Source organism: Pinus tabuliformis, chromosome 2_1 (genome assembly GCF_031772625.1).
Source record: "Pinus tabuliformis cultivar Carrire ecotype Pingquan chromosome 2_1, CPIR1, whole genome shotgun sequence".
Taxonomy (NCBI): Eukaryota; Viridiplantae; Streptophyta; class Pinopsida; order Pinales; family Pinaceae; genus Pinus; species Pinus tabuliformis.
Genome location: NC_142299.1, coordinates 543,156,012 through 543,174,667, shown reverse-complemented (window position 1 = coordinate 543,174,667; position 18,656 = coordinate 543,156,012). Strand labels below are relative to the sequence as shown.

The following is an 18,656-nucleotide window of genomic DNA, read 5'->3' as shown; positions in this document are numbered from 1 at the left end:
CGCCGAAATTTCAGAGTGCAGACTAGCGTTGACCAGGGGTCGTTTGGCTATCTTTGACTACATTTTTCTGAGCATAATTCCAATCTCTTAAGGCCACATTCTCTGGCACAGAAACCAACGCAATTAAGATTGTTTGACCTGCATTGACCGCATCACTGTTTGAATGCAAGGCTAACTAGAGTTAGACCAAGGTCAGATGAATTTTGTGGGTTTTTTTGGGTTGACTTTTACCCTTCTTGAAAGTCAAATTAGACTATTGTTGACTGAGCTGCTTGGAGGAAGTTTTGTAGTTGATTTGACGTGCATTGACTTTCTAGTTAGGGCTGAAGTTCACTGCTATTGACTGCCGACTTTGACAAGGTTGTTTTGACTTTGTATTGGGCAAGTAAATTTGATGTATGTACTCTATATCTCCCTATTGAACTATTGAATAATAATAAGAAGATTTGTTCAAAGGATTTTCCCCACATTGGGGTTTTTCCCTGAAATTCGCCAAATCTTGTGCCCTCTTGTCTTGGCTTCTCTTCTGCACATGTTTTTATGTTCTATCTGCATTTACTGTCAATGTGATTAACACTGGAAATAATTAGAAATTTTCATTCGGCTGATAAGGAACATTGAAGTAAATTGTGCTAAGAATAGAACATGCCATTTTTATTTAAAATTAACATTTTTTTCTCTTCTTCCGAGGTGTAGAGGGCTCTCTAAGGGTCTTTTTTGCTACCTTTTGTTTCCCTTCCTCTTCCTTCCTCTCTTCTCTAGCTTTTTCTTCAATTTCTTATTCCTTCTTTAGTTTATTCTTCATTATTTTCACCCTCTTCTCCTCCTTTTCTTCACCTTCTTCCTCAATAGCACTGGATTTGGTGGTATCTTCATGTTGTGTCGGAATTTGGGCTTGTGTCTCGATGAAGGCCTCCCTATCCATGTGCACAAAATCAGTTCATAGCACAGGGCTCTTGAGGTGACTTAAGGCATTCATAACAATGAGCCTTATGAGAACATGATGGGAAATGTACTAGTGTTTCCATTCCCTCACGTCCAACAATTTTCTCTCTCGTTGTCCCTACATCACCTCACGCCTGGAAACACCCCCATGTCCACTAAGTTCTTTTTTGATGTCTCATTCTATCGTCTATGTCTCCCTATCTATTGTGCCATCACTTCCTCTTGATCGCTGCCAACCATTTTTCATACACCTCCGTTGTCGCATCCTTCCTCTCTACCACACCATGACCCATGATTCCCGAACTACGTTGTCCAAACATCCATCCAACCATTCCTTCGTCCTCGACACTGCATGTCTCCTCTACCCACACATTGTACATTTTTGTTGCCAAAAAAACCTTCCACTACTAAACAAACCTTGATGTGTCTCTTCCACCGCACCACTCAATCAATGGTCAACCAATTGATGGAGCGTTTATTTACGCAAGTCAATCAACCAATCCTCCGGTCAAACGGCATATCGTTACGCTTTTCGAGCCATCGGAGTTATAATCCTCCAGTCAAACAGCATATCGTTACGCTTTTCGAGCCATCAGAGTTATATGCCATTTGACCGAAGGATTACAACTCTGATGGCTTGAAAAGCATAATGATATGTCATTTGAGCGGAGGATTGGTTGATTCACTTGCGTAAATAAATGATCCGTCGATTGGTTGACCGCTGATTGAGTGGTGCACATAACTATAGTTACAACACTAAGTTATATAATTTAATTATTTAAAAATAATAATAATTAAAATAATAGTATTATCATTATTATTATTATTTAATTAATTATATATATATATATATATAGATATATATAATTTTAAAAAAATGGGTCTACTAAAAAAAAGAGAAACAAAATGGGAAGTAGAAATGACGATGCGAATTCAAGGAAATTTCAAAATGAAATCAATAAATGCACCAACACCTTGACAATGTCGAAAAAAAGTAGTAGGAATTTGGAAAAGACCAAGAGAAGATAATTAGTAATCAAGACCAAATAGAAATTAATATCAAAAAAATAGAGAACATGATGAGCCAGCTTATGGGAGAAGTCAGTCCACCTTTTAATCCCTTAAGCACACAAGAGTCTCTACAAAGTCCCAAGACTCCAGAAGGCAAAGTTTTCCCAAGTCACGAATTTTCATCGATGCATGAAGCCCCACGAATACCGCATATACAATTCCAAGGGAATCAGTACTATACAAAGTTTCCTGAAAGAGACTACCACAAAATTAAAAGGGAATTACCTAAGTACGACGGTAAGGACCATAAGGGTGCCATTGTGTGGGTAAATAAAATGGGCGTCATCTTCGGAGCAAACTTATCAATAGATGAACAAGAGAAGGTCATGATCGCATCCAACAACCTGGAAGTTGAAGCATATGATTGGTTCCTATAGTGGCCCAATAGATGTGAGGTTCGTTTGTTCAATTGGAAATAAAAAAATTTGGAATCCCTACTCAAAAGGTTCCATGATAAAAATAAGACGATGTTTATGAAAAATTCGTTCACCTCAAACAAAATGGGATTGTGAATGAATACACCCACGAGTAGGAAGTATTAGCTATAAGACAAAGAGTGTTTTCCAATAAAGAGTTGCTAAAAATGTATAAATGTGGGCTTAAAGTATATCCGAGAAGAATTAAAACTATATAAACCAAAAATCATTGAAGAAGTTAGACATGAAACAATAATTATTGAGTGAAAATATAAGCTCCATAAAACACCATATGCTAGTAATGAAAAATCAAAAAACTACTCAAAAGGGAAGACAAGTAAGCCGTCTTCAAAAAATATTGGTAAGTACATTCCACCGCCAATGCATGAAGGAGGAAAACAGCAGTCAAATTTGGAAAGAAAAAAAGATGGTAAATGTTGGACATGCGGAGACAAATATTCTCTGGGACACAGATACACTAGGCAAAAACTTTACAATTGTGAAGCAGAACAAGAATAAGAATCTTCGAAGGATAGCTCCAACGAAGAAAACGAGACTGCTAATCCAGATCCAGAAGAAGAGAATATGCCAAGAATTTCTTTGGCAGTCATCACAAGGATATCTCAACCACAAACATTAAAGCTTAAAGGACATATTAAGAAGCAAAATGTTATTGTATTAATAGATTCAGGAAGTACACAATTGTATAGATATCAAGGTCGCAAAAAGGCTAAACATTTTTTCCTGTCCCATAGAAGATTTAAAAGTTATGGTGGCAGATGGGAAAAGAATAGATGGAGTAGGGAAGTGCCATAAAGTTAAATTTCAAATTAATGAATATGAGATGGAGTCCAGTTTTTATACAATCCCCTTAGGAGGTGTAGATTTCGTCTTAGGAGTACAATGGTTGCAAACACTAGGGATGTATTCTGCAAATCGCCAAAAACAATTCATTAAGTTCAAAATGAATGGGAGGAAGTATAAGTTTTTCGGATTCCAAGCCACACCTACCTAAATCATTTATGCTCAGCAAATGAAGAAGATTATTCACCAGGGAGCTCTGTTATTTGCCGCACAATGCCAACAGTTAGAGTTATTATCTATGGAAGGAGTTCACCAACAGTGTAAAGTTATAGTCTTAATCCAAAAATATGCCAACGTCTTTAAAGAATTATCGATGGAAATAGCTCCTGAAAGGAAAAGTGAACACATTATTGAATTCAAACAAGATTCGACTTCGGTGAATGTAAAACCATATCGCTACCCCCAATCATCATAAAACAGAAATATAAAGGTTGATACAAGACATGTTAAGATGTGGAGTCATTATGAAAATAAAAAGTCCATATGTTGCACCAGTAGTATTAGTCAGGAAGAAGGATGGATCTTTCCAATTATGTCTTAGTGGAACACACCCTAAGAACTCGAGTGGGGTATGTTCAAGGAGAGACAATGATGAGGGTGTCTAGAAATCATTGGTCTCGCCAACATTGTGCTCTAATCGCATGGAGAGATAGAGTTGTTAGTTAAGGCCTTACTATGTGACAATGTTGGTGGATATGATGATATACAGATGGGTTACCAATTTGATTCTTCTTATGAGAAATTCTTCAGATTGAGAATGACCAAGTTCCATTATGAATACCTCCCTAGTAAAGAGGGAGTGTTGAAAAGTGTAACTAGGTTTGGTCTTCATATTGTCATGTAATTGTGATTTTTATGTAAATGATGTAAAGAAGAAAAATAAAAGTATTACTCTAATGCTTGCCTCATGGGTTTCATGAGCAAGGAATTTTATTTTTAGATGGCTCCCATTGTGAGCCTTTAGGATTTGTCATCTAGTCATAAAAGTCAAAGAGAGTCAATGTCATGTATGAAGAACCCTTCTTGGGCATGTTACAAATGTATATAAGTCAATAGGATTGTCAAGTAGCCCTCCAAGACAAGCACAAGTTATCCTTCTTCAAGTCGGCTTCAAGATGAAATATAGAACTCATGTCGGCTCACCTAAATTGGAGACACAACTCTTCATATGGTCATGTCAGCTAATATACATGGACAGACTACTATAAATAGGCAACTCAGCCTATTCCATAGTCAAGAAGTTCGATCACCTCTGAAATTCGATGGGAAATTACAGTGACAAGTTCGGATGTCATTTCAAGAAAGAAGCTCGGATAAGGGTACAAAGAATCTCAGTCTAATTGCAGAAATCACAGTGCAGATTGCAGTAGAGATGTTAGACACAGTTTCGGTCACATGTCATAGTATGGTTCAGTGTTATTTCAGATGACAAGGTTCGGTATAATCACAAAAAGGAGGTCTCTCTATTTTGGTGTCATTACAGTTAAGTAAAGACACAGTTTCGGTGCTATCTCTATTTCAGTTTCACCAAAAGAGGAAGTTCATATAGAAGATGATCTCAGGTCTACCAAAGAAAGAGGGCCACATCCCAACTCAGTGTCATAACAATGATGAGGTCTCAGGGATACTACAATGAGGGGATCTCAGTGCCATGATAGAGGTGAGATACCGAACACAGTGACATGGACCCTAGTATGCTAACACAATGAGAGGAAGAACAAACATGGATGACTTAATGGAAGAATATTTTAACAAAGAATATTGATTGTCAAGAGAACTTGTGTATTGGTCTTGGAGTGGCAAATAGGTCAAGGGTCTTGGTCTTGTTATTCATCAATTGGAATCCCTATAAGAAGAATTTGTGTGGGTTTTCCTCTCAAAGAGTGAGAGGTTTTGGTCCTAGCTGATAGCCTACATGCTATGTTCATGCATTGGTAGTTGTTTGATGAAGAAGAACACTAACAACCTAAGTAAAATAAGATCCTAATCTAAAGAAGTAAAAGGCACTCACAAGCAATTACTAATTGAAGAGAAATCACCTAATACTTAATGCCCTAGATTTCTCAACAGGGTACAATTAGCCCTCCTATAGCTGAGTTGGGACATTTCCTTGTAGTCTTCCAACAACTCATCTGGCCCTAGGGTCATCCTAAAGGTTTCTTCTTTTGTCTCCTTAGACTTACAGTAATCCTTGTACTTCTCATTAAAAGCCTGATGCATTTGTGCCCAGGTAGTGATGTTAACTCCAGGTAGGCTCATAAACCAGTACAATGCTACATCTTTGAGGGTGAAGGGAGACAACTTCAGCTTCTGTTCATCAAAGGTATAACCAGCAATGCCTTGAAGCTACCAACGATCTCGTTGTGTCATTTCTCTGCCAACTGAGCTAGCCATGTGGTCCCTCACCCATTGTCATGATCATATCTTTGAAGGTGGGCCTCCCTCACCTAAAGGTATGCCTTGTCATTTAGTAATTGAGTATTGTAGTTTGTTTATCATGGACACTTCTGGTCATTGATTGATGGGGGGATTGAGCGAAAAGAGTGGGCTAGGTTTGTGCTCTTGTCCCCTAAAGCTCTTTTGGATGTTAACCTTGGACCTTAGTCCCATGGGATCTCTTTTACTTACCCTTGGGCTTTAGGGATAGCATTACATGGGAAACCCTAATTTTTGTTGCGTAGTCCCAATCCCTCATCCATATATATTACTCCCCTTCTACTCATTATAACTTCATTCATCATTTCTGCCACTTGGGTCCATTTAGGGTTATCTTTCCCCTTCCCCTTGCCCACACCTTGGATCGGTCCTGGTATGATGCCCAGGAGGTTGATGCAGCTGAAAAGAAATGTAAAAGCATGATTGGCCACATACAACAGGAAAATGTACCTCAAAATCAAAAGATGGTCAGGACAAACACATTTAGCATGTGGGAAAAAGCCAATACATGAGTTGTACCCCATCATCATGGCCATCACCCTGGTTCCTACAGGCCTTAAATGAGCCTCTTTTATCATTTAGGAACCCGTGATTGTCCCAACCCCTGGTGGGCAATAAACCACCCTACCTTAAAGGGGGTATCCACTGCTATATCTCACACACCATGCTCTTACCCCTTGAGCCCCAAGCAGGGAATTAAAAAAAGATCAAAAAAGGCAAAAAGGCATATAAAAAAGGGTGGAAAAATCAAGGTCGAGGCACCTTATGTACCATGATTTCTCCTTCCTATATGTTATATACCCAAGTGTGGGCTTCCCTTGTATTAGCTACCCTTGTACCCCAGCATGTGACCCAAAGTTGCTCCTTTCATTCCCTATTCCATTCACCTCTTTATCACATGCCACCCTCTTTTGAAAGATGTACCTTGGACATATTATCCCATTTAGAAGTAGAAACTACCTAATAGGATACTTGGTTAACCCCATTTAATGCTTGGAGACATTAGAACATGTCAAAGCCCACTATGGAAGGGCATGCCATTATTAAGTCCCCACCTATTGTCCATGGTTTGTAAGTTCTTTTACTCAATTTCCTTGATGACTTGTTGTATTGAAAGATTAGGGGATGCATTGGATCTTATGCAAGATTGTAGGTAGTCTCCATCTTGGGTTTGGTCTCCCTACATGGGGTCCTAACTCTAGAGGGCTACATTAGCACATGTAGGGTGTGTGTTGAGAGCCATGGGCCTCCACAGCAGTAGACAACACTCCATGCATCCCTAGAGATGTTCAGAGATTGCTTGAGATTCACCTATTGGACGAGGAAAATGCACTTGGTTCACCTTGCCTAGTCAGCCCCACAATTGTACCATGCACTTGGCAGATGACCCAGGATTTGTATGTTGATGTGGAATCACTTACACCATCATCTGAGCCCTTACAGATGGTCTACAGGCATCTTCAACTTACTTGGAGACCCATGGTGTCACTTGTGTGCCCTCACACCCATAGGGAGCATCACAGGTTTATTATGTGCAGAACAAGGAGCCAACCCCTTGTCCATTACTTTTGGAAGTCATATTCATCATTATTAATCATTCAACCTCTTAAGAGGCTTCTTATTTTGTTTATGAGCTAGTTTGGTGGGCTTGTCACCAAAAGTTAGTTATTTGCACATTACTTTTATTTTAGGGGCTAATGTAAGCTCAAATAGCTAAATCGAATTCATTAGGAGTGTATAAATACAAATGATGAGAGTTCATTTCTCATCATCACTTGGTTTGGACTTGTATCTCTCTTGAGATTTTCACTACTCCTTGGTGGACGAAATTTTGGAGCATGGATGAATTTTAATGTATGGATTGTCTTTTCTTATCTTAGAGCTTCATGATTGCCAATTTGAATGGTGGTTGAATATATTCTCTTACATGTAAGTACAAATTTAATGCTATTTATTCTTTTACTTTGTCACATGCATTGATGATGAGATTTTCGCTATACTAGGGCTAGTTGTTGCATGCATTTACTGTGAAATTGTGGAATTATGTTTCTATATAGCATATCTCTATGTATGGGCCATGTATGTTGAACAAATTCTCCTAGGGATAATTCTATGGTTGAATTTATCTTGACAAGCCACCTTACCTTGCAAAACAAAGTATAAAATCTTTTAAGGTCACTCTCATTTGCCCTAATGACAAGCGAAGTTGATCTTAGAGCCTCCTTGACCTAGAAACGAAGTTCATTTTCATATTTGTCTTGACTCCAATCTCCCCAAAGGATTAGGCATTAGTCTACCATAAGGTGATCACTTAAAGAATAATTTTTCTTCACCTCTCTTTCTTTATTATATGTCTAGCCATATTAGGGCTCCTAGGGCATCATTTCTCGACAAACCACCCATAGAAAAACTTTGATCTCTTGGCCTCTACTACATTGGTGTATCTTCTAGGCCTCCTCCAAATTTGAGGGAATCCTGACAGTGGGGTTGTGAGATATCCTAAGCCCTAGCCTCGAGATTGGTTTTTGCCCCAAGTTTCCCTAGGCTAGTTCCTCATAGGGATCATTTTGCACCTTTGAGTGAAAATCAATTCTTTGATCCCATTCTCCTCCTTGTTTATGTCAAATCTAACATTGGCTGTTAAACTCCTTCCTCTTGACCTAACCTAGGTCCACTTAGTCTCATGTGCTCCCACACCTTGTCAAAGTCAACTCTTCAAAAACCACTTGGGAAACCAAGTTCAACAAGGATTATTAGGGTTTTGGAAGCTCCTTTACAATTCACACTCCTCAAACCTAACCCTTAAATCCTCGTCTCCTTTTCCTAGAAAGTCGTGTACCTTGCTTAAGAAGTAAGCAAGTCCCATTCTTGAGCCTCCCCTAGGAAAGGGTCCCTGAGATCACTTCACATCCGTCTTAGTTGATCTATCCTTCGTAAGTGATTCTCTATATATCGGATCTCCTCCCATCAGTGAAAGTGCATAAAGAGTAGGAAGCTTTAGCTGTGGTGACAGTGGGCTTTAGCTTCATTGTTGCTCTTTACCTAGCGAGTGCCCCTCTATGAGCCCCCTGCTAGTTTGAGCGGTAACGGGTCCTACAAACTACAGAAAACTCAAACATGAATGTATCAGGGTCCTCAGAAGTTAGGCCATGCAAGTGTGGAAAGGCATTGGGGTGATATTCTTCATTTTGGCCTCCCCATTGGTCTCTCAAATAGGAAAGAACTCATTCTGCCTATTTTCAACCATGTTTTGGATAGGTGATATGGGCTCTTCCTCCCCTATGGGTTCTTCAAAAGTTTCAAGTTGCTCAACTAGAGGATTTTCTAACTCCCCTATGATTAGAGAGGGAAGTTCACAACCACCAAAGGAGAGTGATGGTTGACTGCTTGAAAGGGTGGGGGTTTTTGGAAGAAATTTCCCTTGATTATCCCTACTCCTACGAGGTATGAAAGAATTTGTTTTTTCTGTGTTTTCCTTTTTTTTTAACTTTTTCAAGTCAAACAATGTTGATGCAAAACAAAAAAGACAAAGAAAGACAACTTCTAAGTATAAACAACCCCTACTTTGACACTTCCCCGACAACGGCATCAAAAAGTGATGAGCCTTAGTATCACAAGAATGTTGAAACTCTCAAGGCTACCAACTTTAATTATCAACAGGGTTCATATAAACTTAAGAAGTGACAGTGTTATATGCACAATAGGTCAAGTTCTACTCATGCCACCTTCAAGAAATGGACCAGATCAAGGCATACAAATACCACTCTTTCAACTAGCTCAAGGAAGTCAATTGCATGAAAAGAAAGAGAGTTCTACCCTAACTGCATGAATTGAAATATTATTCTATTTGCAGAACTGAAAATGCTACTCATTCAAATGCAAATACTAACTCTTATTGCAGGAATGTAAAGATTGTGCTAATTGCATAAATGAATAATACTATTCTACTTGCAGAATATAAACCATATGCTACTTATAGAAACGTAAATCAATACTCTAATTGCAAAATGTGGAGAGTTATTTTGAAAAGGAAATTAATCTATTCAACAACAGTGTTTGTAACTGAAACCCTAAGAAAGCATGAATTCAAGAATCAAGCCTAATCTACTTTGCATTGATGAATCACCCTTTTTCGTATTGTTTCAAAAAAATTTAGCTTTATTGATAGAGTCCATGTGCATTTCATAAGAAAATCATAATTACCATTCAAATTTGGAAATCTATCCTCTAACCCTAATTGCAAAATTATACTTGCAACAAAAAAAGGTAGGGCTAAAGTGGTCTTTGGTCCTCCCCAATCATGGATTTAGAGCCTAGAGGTCATTATTCAAGCACAAGAGACAAAAATCAAGGTTCTAGAGCAAAATTAGTCAAGTTTGGACAATGCTATAGGGTGTTACAAGATTGCTCTATAGCAACTAGTCAAGTTTGGACAATGCTACAAGGTGTTACAACACTGCTACAGGATTGCCCTGTTTTGCTACAGGATTGAATCTATGAGCATCCTGAGGGTGGAAAAAGTGTTATGAAGGTGAAGGGTATATGAGGGTGTATGAAGGATATATGAGGCCTTTTCCAAGCTTATCACCTCTCAGAGACCCATCTTGCACAAAAGCAAATGCTCACTATGTCCTTCAATGACCCAGTAATGTGGTTTCAGTAGCATAGTTTTGAGGGCAAGGTGAGATGAAAACGAAGAGGTTGATGATTATAAGAGAGGATGTAGGATGTGCGTTTACCCTGCAAGCCACAGGTAGTACCTGCAGACCAACAATCAATCCCTTTTTGTACTTGAAAAGAATGCCAAACTAATGATCAAATTGCAGCAAAATAAACTAGACAAGAAAGGATGAGTTGAATTTTATTTCATTAAGAGTCAATCTATCTCATAGCATGCATCTTACTTACATACATGAAATCTCAAAGAAGACTTTAATTTTAACTCCCAGATCTGCAGAAACATAGTATGTAAGATAGCAATGATCTAAAGCCTAACAATTTGCAAAGGAAAATAACCACATATTTTTGGCTTGTCGTTGTAGACTCTTCAACCACACTTCCCACAAGAGAAGTGGTAACAAAGCTGCAACAACATTTGTTTTGCAAGTTAACTTCTACTAAGACAGAATTAAATGTTTCTACTTAAAAAAATAATGCATAAATAAAATACACAGAGAGACTAGAGCCTCTGGGTTGGGGCTTGAACCCAAGGGGACTCAACCCTCTAAAACAAACTCATATTGGGGACAATAGTAAATTTTCCATTGACATAAATGAAGTTCAAAAAACATCATGCAAGGGAAAATTGACAGTCTCAAACTCTTGGCTCTTAGTAGCTCTCCCTTTCTCCAAAAATTCGAACCCTAGTGAGCCCTTTGGCTTGTTTATTTATACAAAGATAATTGAGGGGCAACCTCCTTGGAAAGAGGACTACTTCCCCCCAAAACCTTGAAAAAATTGGATCTAGCTCCCTTAGATCCTTGCAATTACTCGAGTTCATTGGCAGCTAGTAGACCTCGAGTTGTTGATGAGTGATTTTAGGAATCAAGTCAAGTTGAAGGAGAGTAAATGCAAGGGACAAGCCTTCCACATCTCCTCTAGATGCCTCCAACGTACCTCTGCATGGTAAATGCAAACAAAAATGCTCTTTTTCTTGCACATGAACCACATTAGGCCACGAAGTATAACAAACATCCTTTAGTCTTCTTACTAGGCACATTATAGCCAAAAAGATATTAATTAATGTGAGAAAAGAACTTATAGGTTGGAGGATAGCAAAATGAGCTTTGTAATATACCTATTGATGGGGCCCATCATTAATCAAGTCAGCTCACTTTATACCTGTCAACTCCACATATAAAGCAACGCAAATTACAAACATTTTCATGAAGGATATTTTTCGGTTACATGGAATACCGAAAACAGTTATATCATACCGGAATGCTAAATTTATTTCTAACTTCTAGAATACATTGTTTGCAAGAATGGGTACGTAGCTAAACTTCATTACAACCTGCCATCCCTAAACAGATGGTTAGACAGAAAAGACAAATCAAATACTTGAGGATATGTTGCAGATGTATGTTATGGACCGGCCCACAAAGTGGGAGGATTATTTGCATTTACTGGAATTCGCTTACAATAACAATTATCAAGCATCCATTAAGATGAGTCTCTTCGAAGCTCTATGTGGGTGAAAGTGACACACTCCTTTAATTTGGAGTCAGCCAGAAGATAGGTTGATTCTAAGAACCGATCTTAGTACCCTCTTCATGTTCAAGTTTGATATTACTTTAATAATTATTCAAGGTAATCTGGCATCGAACGAACACATTTTATGTTCAGCTAATCATACATAATATATAGTACCCATGCCACCAACACCAGCATGAGATGATAACCACCGTTGTAGATGACAATCACAGCCAAACTCCGAATCAAAGAAGATTTGTTAGCATTTCCTCTCAACATTCTGATTCCCAAAACATCCACTTTACATTTTCATAAAATTTTGTATTTACTTTACCATGGCATATTGAAATACTTGGATGAAATGCTTCAAATGTAATGGTCAGTAAAAAGTACCGTCTTGATAAAACTTAATGACATTCCACGTCTTCTGATCACATCTGAATCATGACAATTAGATGCTAATTAAGCAGCCACTGACCAAAACATCACTTTGCTGCCCAAATTCTTGTGATAATGGTAGTTTAGAAATAGCGTCTTCTGATCACATCTGAATCATGACAATTAGATGCTAATTAGGCAGCCACTGACCAAAACATCACTTTGCTGCCCAAATTCTTGTGATAGTGGTAGTTTAGAAATAGCAAACGGGCTTAACATGGCATGACATTCACAAAGTTGACTTCTGTCTAGCTCGATGCCAATTGAATAACAGGCTTGCAACTGCTGTTATTCATGTTTCCAGTCTTTTAAATGAACATATGAATCAAATTATGCAAGCAAAACATCATTTTTTCTTTAATGACAGTTGTTTGGTGGCACAATGTAGGAATGTTATCCACTTCACAAGTTGCCTACTAGCACTCCAGTCCCATAAATGCTGCAGGTTCTATTTAGCGTGCAGTTGTGTATATATCTAAAGAATGCACATTAAAAATACATCACCACATGAATCTTTGCAACCCTGATTCATGATCCCAGTGGAAGGGCTTGAACAAAAACAATGCAATAGCAAACAGATTTACAATAATGTATTGCATTCCAATTAAGATCCAACATCTGTCATCAATTTCAGCATGCAGAATTATAAAATAAAAAGGAATAGTATAATATCTGAACTCAATTAAGGGCGCTGGTACTACAACCCCTGCAGCGGCAAAGAAAAATATAATTATCCAGACTTTTTGTCGAGATTTTCCTGCAGGCAGATTAACATAAAAGGTAACAATGTTAGATGTGATGTTACCATGCAATCATAATGACAATATGTGAATGATATTAATCTGATTTAAAGCAGCTGCAGAACCATAAGTTTGCCTTGAGTAAACTGAAGATATGCTTCACCATACTTTCAATTACCAACCTAAAGTATTGAAGATTGACCACCATGAATACACATAAAGGGGAGTTAAAAGGTACTTCATTAACCAATGTGCTTGAATGACCTTTCTCCATATATAGAAAGGATAGTGCCGATTGTCAGCAAGGAGATATGGATGTGCCAGACTGCAAAATTACATTGTTTAGGAGAATTATATACTATCATTGACATTGTCCAAAAACAATTCACACATAATATGTAAATAAACCATGTATCTGGCATCCCCTTAATTCTTCCCTCGGAAAATAACACACATATATATAGCACCTCAATTAAAAACTTGAATGCAATCCACATGAGGATTGATTTAGGAGATTGAAGTAGCATTTTTGCTTTTAAAAGAGCATGATGATTCACGTGATATTAGACATCTAATGCTGCCAGGGTTGTAAATTATTTGTCATATCTCAAAGGTAAACAACAAGTTAATAACTGGTGATATGAAATGCTTAAGCAGCACACCCTAAGAATCAATAGTAGAAATCTATAGACTGATTTACATAAACATTGGAATGTCACAGATATTGCAAAAGAGAACCTCTTTTCTCCGTCCCTTCCAAAATAATTCAGAAGCTGAAAGTTCTGATAGTGGGTACAGGTCAAGACGATATGCTCCTATAACTTAATCAACCAATACTGAATATAACGTCATGCCTTTTACCTACAGGATTTCTAGTTTCTTCCCCACTTTCCTGTTGACACTGATGAAACATTAGACTTTGATTTATGGAAATGGTGTTCTGTGGACACTGATGAAACATTAGACTTTGATTTACGGAAATGGTGTTCTGTTCACACTGATGAAACATTAGACTTTGATTTACGGAAATGGTGTTCACGTACTTCTTTTCTTTCAAGGTTTCTATAAATGTGGACTGTACCTCTGTAAAGGATTTTACCCTCCTGAAACAGCATACCCAACTAAGCATGAGAACTTGTTCTACAGTAAACACTAGAAGTTATTGTTTGTTCTCATCTCTTGATATGCCATCAATCCATCTAAAGTCTGATATATTATGGCTAACTCCATTCTAATTAAATCACATCATCTTACATTTAGAGACTAGTTGTGGTACCTGATTTGCCTCCTCATGCCTGGTAAAGATGAGATCCTCACTATCCTCCACACCCTATGTGTTACTTATCTACTTCCTGTAGCTTTCACATGATATGTTAAATTCTTAAATTATAGGAGCACGGCACAATGCTCCCTAGCCTAAGAATCGCCATATTTGTTGTACAACAGACCTGTAAGGGCCACATTGCGCAAATAAGAGATTAAATCATGATTAAGTAAAAACCACCAAGGACAGGAATTCTTTATAAATAACTAATATAGACATGAGAGAAAATTCAATGCCAGGCACATTTCTAAAGTACTACTGCTCCTTGATAAAGTGGTAATGACTTATCGTCCTACCTATTAATAATTCTAATCTATTATATAAAAATTAAATGAGTCTGTAATTAGTAGTTAATTAGGCAAGGGCGTGAGCAAAGATCATGCCCATTCACCAAGAGGCACCCAAGGCTGTATTTAAGCCAGGGCCTCCCTCAATTGTAAACATCATTTAGTTTTAAAAAAAAAAAAAAAATATATATATATATATATATATATATATATATATATGCATTTTCTCAGTGAAATCATTGTTATCCACTCCATTTGGTATCAGAGTGGGTTCGATTGCCTGACTGAAGTCCCTGTTGCTGTTGTGTCTCGTTCATCACATCTCTTCACTGCCAAATCTTCTGCTGCCTACATCTTCTACTCACTGCCTGTCACTGATCCCTGTGTTCGGTTTCTACACCATCTCCCACCCGACAGTCAAACCCTGACCGCCATTCACATTTCAGTCATGTCTATCTTTGCTGCCACCACCGATAGTCATTCCAACTTCCAGCTGCCACTCCCCTGTCATTCTAGTTGCCACTCCCCTGATCCCATCCAGTCGATCCCGTCATTCCATACATGTCCACAACATATACCTCCACTGTCACCTCTGTTCCACCACACCAGGCAGTCCAGTCGTGCCCCTTCTCCGCAGGCAGTCCAGTCGTTCCCCTTCTCCATTGTTTTCCGTCAGGCCCATCATCGTCGCTCCTCCTTATCCAAATGGGACAACTGTCAGTTTCGTTCATTCCTTAGGGTCGTGTTTTTGAATACGGAATATTAAATGCATTGAACTATATAATAGTGAATAGTTAAAACTATATATTATATAGTGACCATACATTAATATTAATTAATAAAATAAAAAATATATACATATATATATATATATATAATATTTTTTTAAAAACACAAAAAGGGGTTTTTCTTTATAAAAAACGAAAAACGAAATAACAATAAAAAATAATAAAATTAGGATCAAGTTAAGAAAAGTTATGTTGGATAAGTATACTCCACCGCATACCTGATCAATGGCTTCATCAATGTCGATGGCCGATTTCAATAAAAGATTGATAGATCTTGAGACTAAGGTGACCAGACATGGCGAACAAATCGAGGCGCTCCAGGATACATCAAAGAGAATAGAGAGTCAGCTCGAGTAGAACCATAATGAATTTAAAAGGGATCATGCAATCCTTTCAAATACGGTGAATCTAAATCATAGTCAAGCAATGGTGATGTTGACCTGTATTTGTGACAAGTTGAAGATTACACCCGATCAAATACCCAAGAATAATGAAGCTACTCAACATCTCAATTCTCCATGATCCATCAAACTCGTCAAACTCACATGAGAAACCTGAGTCTTCAAAAGCATCGTCCATACCCCATCAACAAAATAGTAACACGAATTTTCAAAATATGCAGCTTGTGAATCAATACCCTCTCTTTACTCCAATAGTTGTGACATATCAACGAAGAGAAAAACTTGAACTCTCCAAATTTGACGGTAACGAGAAGTGCAGTGTTGCATGGTTCAATAAAGTAGAAGAATATTTCGAGATTTACAGTATTGACAATGATGATGAAAAGATTAGGCATGCATCCATGCAAATGGAAGGCGAAGCATATAATTGGTATATGTGGTGGAAAAAGATGACACTTGTTATCAGTTGGAGGAAATTCAAAAATGCGTTCTTTAAAAGGTTCCAAGGTGTCAAGGAAGAAGAGTTCTTCTCAACACTCACCAGACTGCAACAAAAAGGAGATGTGGACGAATGCACTCAAGAATAGGAAACTTTAGCTACATGAATACCTGGGTTATCAGAAACTCGTCTCATTCAATCAAACACCACGAGACTTAAGCCCCATCTCCAGGCTAAGCTTGAGCTTCACGTCATCATTTCTATAGAAGTATCAAGACATAAGGCAAAAGTTGTTGAAAAGAAGCACGAGAAGATGCAGTGGCCAAAAGTTGAAAGAGTATATTCAAGATGAAGATTTTCCCAAGCAACGAACATGGATAACACAAAATATGTTCCACCACATCTTCGTGAAGGAGAAAGACTAACTTGGAAATGAGGGCAAGTGCAAATGTTGTGGCGAAAAATGGGAGCCTAAACATAGATGTGTTAAAGGAAAAGAAACCAAGAACTAGTATAAATGTGAAGAAACTAATGATTCAGACAGTGAAGAATCAGACATAGAAGAAATTGAAGACTCCCTAGAATTTTCTCCAGATCCAAATAACGAGAATATTTTGCAAGTGTCTTTATCGACAATGACATGCATATCGCAACCCCAGAAATTAAAGTTAAAAGGACACATCAAGAAGAGCAACATAATGGTTCTGATCAATACCAGTAGCACCCACAACTTTTTGGATTCAACTATGGCGAAAAGACCCAACATTTTCACATTTCCCATTACCAACATGAAGGTTATGGTAGTTGATGGTAAGAAAATTGAAAAGGTAGGGAATGCCATAAAGTCAAATTACAGATTTATGACTGTATATAGAATCTTTGTTCTACATTGTAGTCTATACCATTAGGAGGAGTGGATGTGGTCCTAGGTATCCAATGGCTTCAAACCCTAGGTACTTACTCTACCAACCATCAAATGCAATTTATAAAATTTAAATGGGAAGGACATAAATACAAGTTATATGGGTTCCAGCCCCCTAAGAATCAAATTGTATCATCGTCCCAAATGATGAAAATGATTCGGAAGGGAGCACCGGCTTATTTAGTACAATGTCATCAATTAGAACTGTTAACTTCAAATCTAGTCAACAAAGAAGCACCACAGGTCCAAGAGCTAATTCAAAAGCACGAAAAAGTATTCCAAGATCTTCCAATGAAGTTGCCTCTTAAAAGAGAAATCGAACATACAATCGAAGTCAAATCAGGATCAAACCCCATCAACATCAAACCGTATCGATACCCACATCATCAAAAAACTAAAATTGAAATATTAGTCCAGGATATTTTCAAATGTGGCATTATCACAAAAAGTAGAAATCCATATGTTGCTCCAGTTGTATTAGTTCGAAATAAAGATGGATCATCCAGATTATGCGACGATTATCGAGGACTAAACAAAATAACAATTAAAAACAAGTTTCCAATTCCTTTTATCGATGAAATGTTGGATGAACTACATGGAGTTGAATACTTTTCAAAATTGGACTTAAGGTCAAGGTATTACGAAATCATAATAAGGTTGGAAGACATAGCAAAAACGACGTCCCCAACACATGAAGGTCATTACGAGTTTAAAGTAATGCCCTTCGGGTTAACCAATGCACCAGCAACATTCCAAGCTACTATGAATGAGCTATTCCGTCCATATCTAAGGAAGTTTGTGTTAGTGTTCTTTGATAACATTCTAATTTGTAGTAAAACATGAAAGGAGCACCTACAACATTTGGAGCAAGTTCTTACTATATTAGAAGAGCATCAATTCTATGCCAAGAAGTCCAAATGCACTTTTGGGGAAGAAGAAGTAGAGTATCTCAAACATATAATATCCAAGGAAGGAGTAAAAGTAGATCCTAATAAGATCAAGGCTATAAAAGAATGGCCCAAACCAGTTAATATGTCCAAGCTAAGAGGATTCTTATGATTGATCGAGTATTATTGATGATTTATTAAAAACTATGCCCATCTAACCACACCCCTAATGAACCTTCTAAAGAAGAATTCATTTCACTGGAATGATGAAGCAGAAAAGTGTTTTGAAGACTTGAAGGAAGTTATGTCTAATACCCCTATACTAGCAACTCCAGACTTCTCAAAAAACCATTTGTAATTAAGTGTGATGCTTCAAGATTTGGCATAGGAACAGTACGAATGCAGGATGGACACCCAGTCGCATTTGAAAGCAAGAAGCTCAATAAGCAAGAACATCCCAAGTCTACATACAAGGAAATGCTTGCTATCATGCACGCAATAGCCAA

At 37.7% G+C, this 18,656-nt stretch overlaps 1 protein-coding gene across 1 annotated transcript in view; it reads right to left on the bottom strand.

Annotated features, from left to right (window-relative positions):
* Positions 1-12,438: 12,438 nt before the first annotated feature.
* Positions 12,439-18,656, bottom strand: part of ALG10 (DIE2/ALG10 family) — a 287,661-nt gene continuing 281,443 nt past the window's right edge. The window contains exons 9-10 of the mRNA XM_089402950.1: positions 13,285-13,427; positions 12,439-13,119 (exon numbers count right to left, since the gene is read on the bottom strand). Coding sequence (XP_089259076.1) covers positions 12,863-13,119; positions 13,285-13,427 — 400 coding nt within the window. The 3' untranslated portion in view covers positions 12,439-12,862. The remainder of the gene's footprint in view (positions 13,120-13,284; positions 13,428-18,656) is intronic.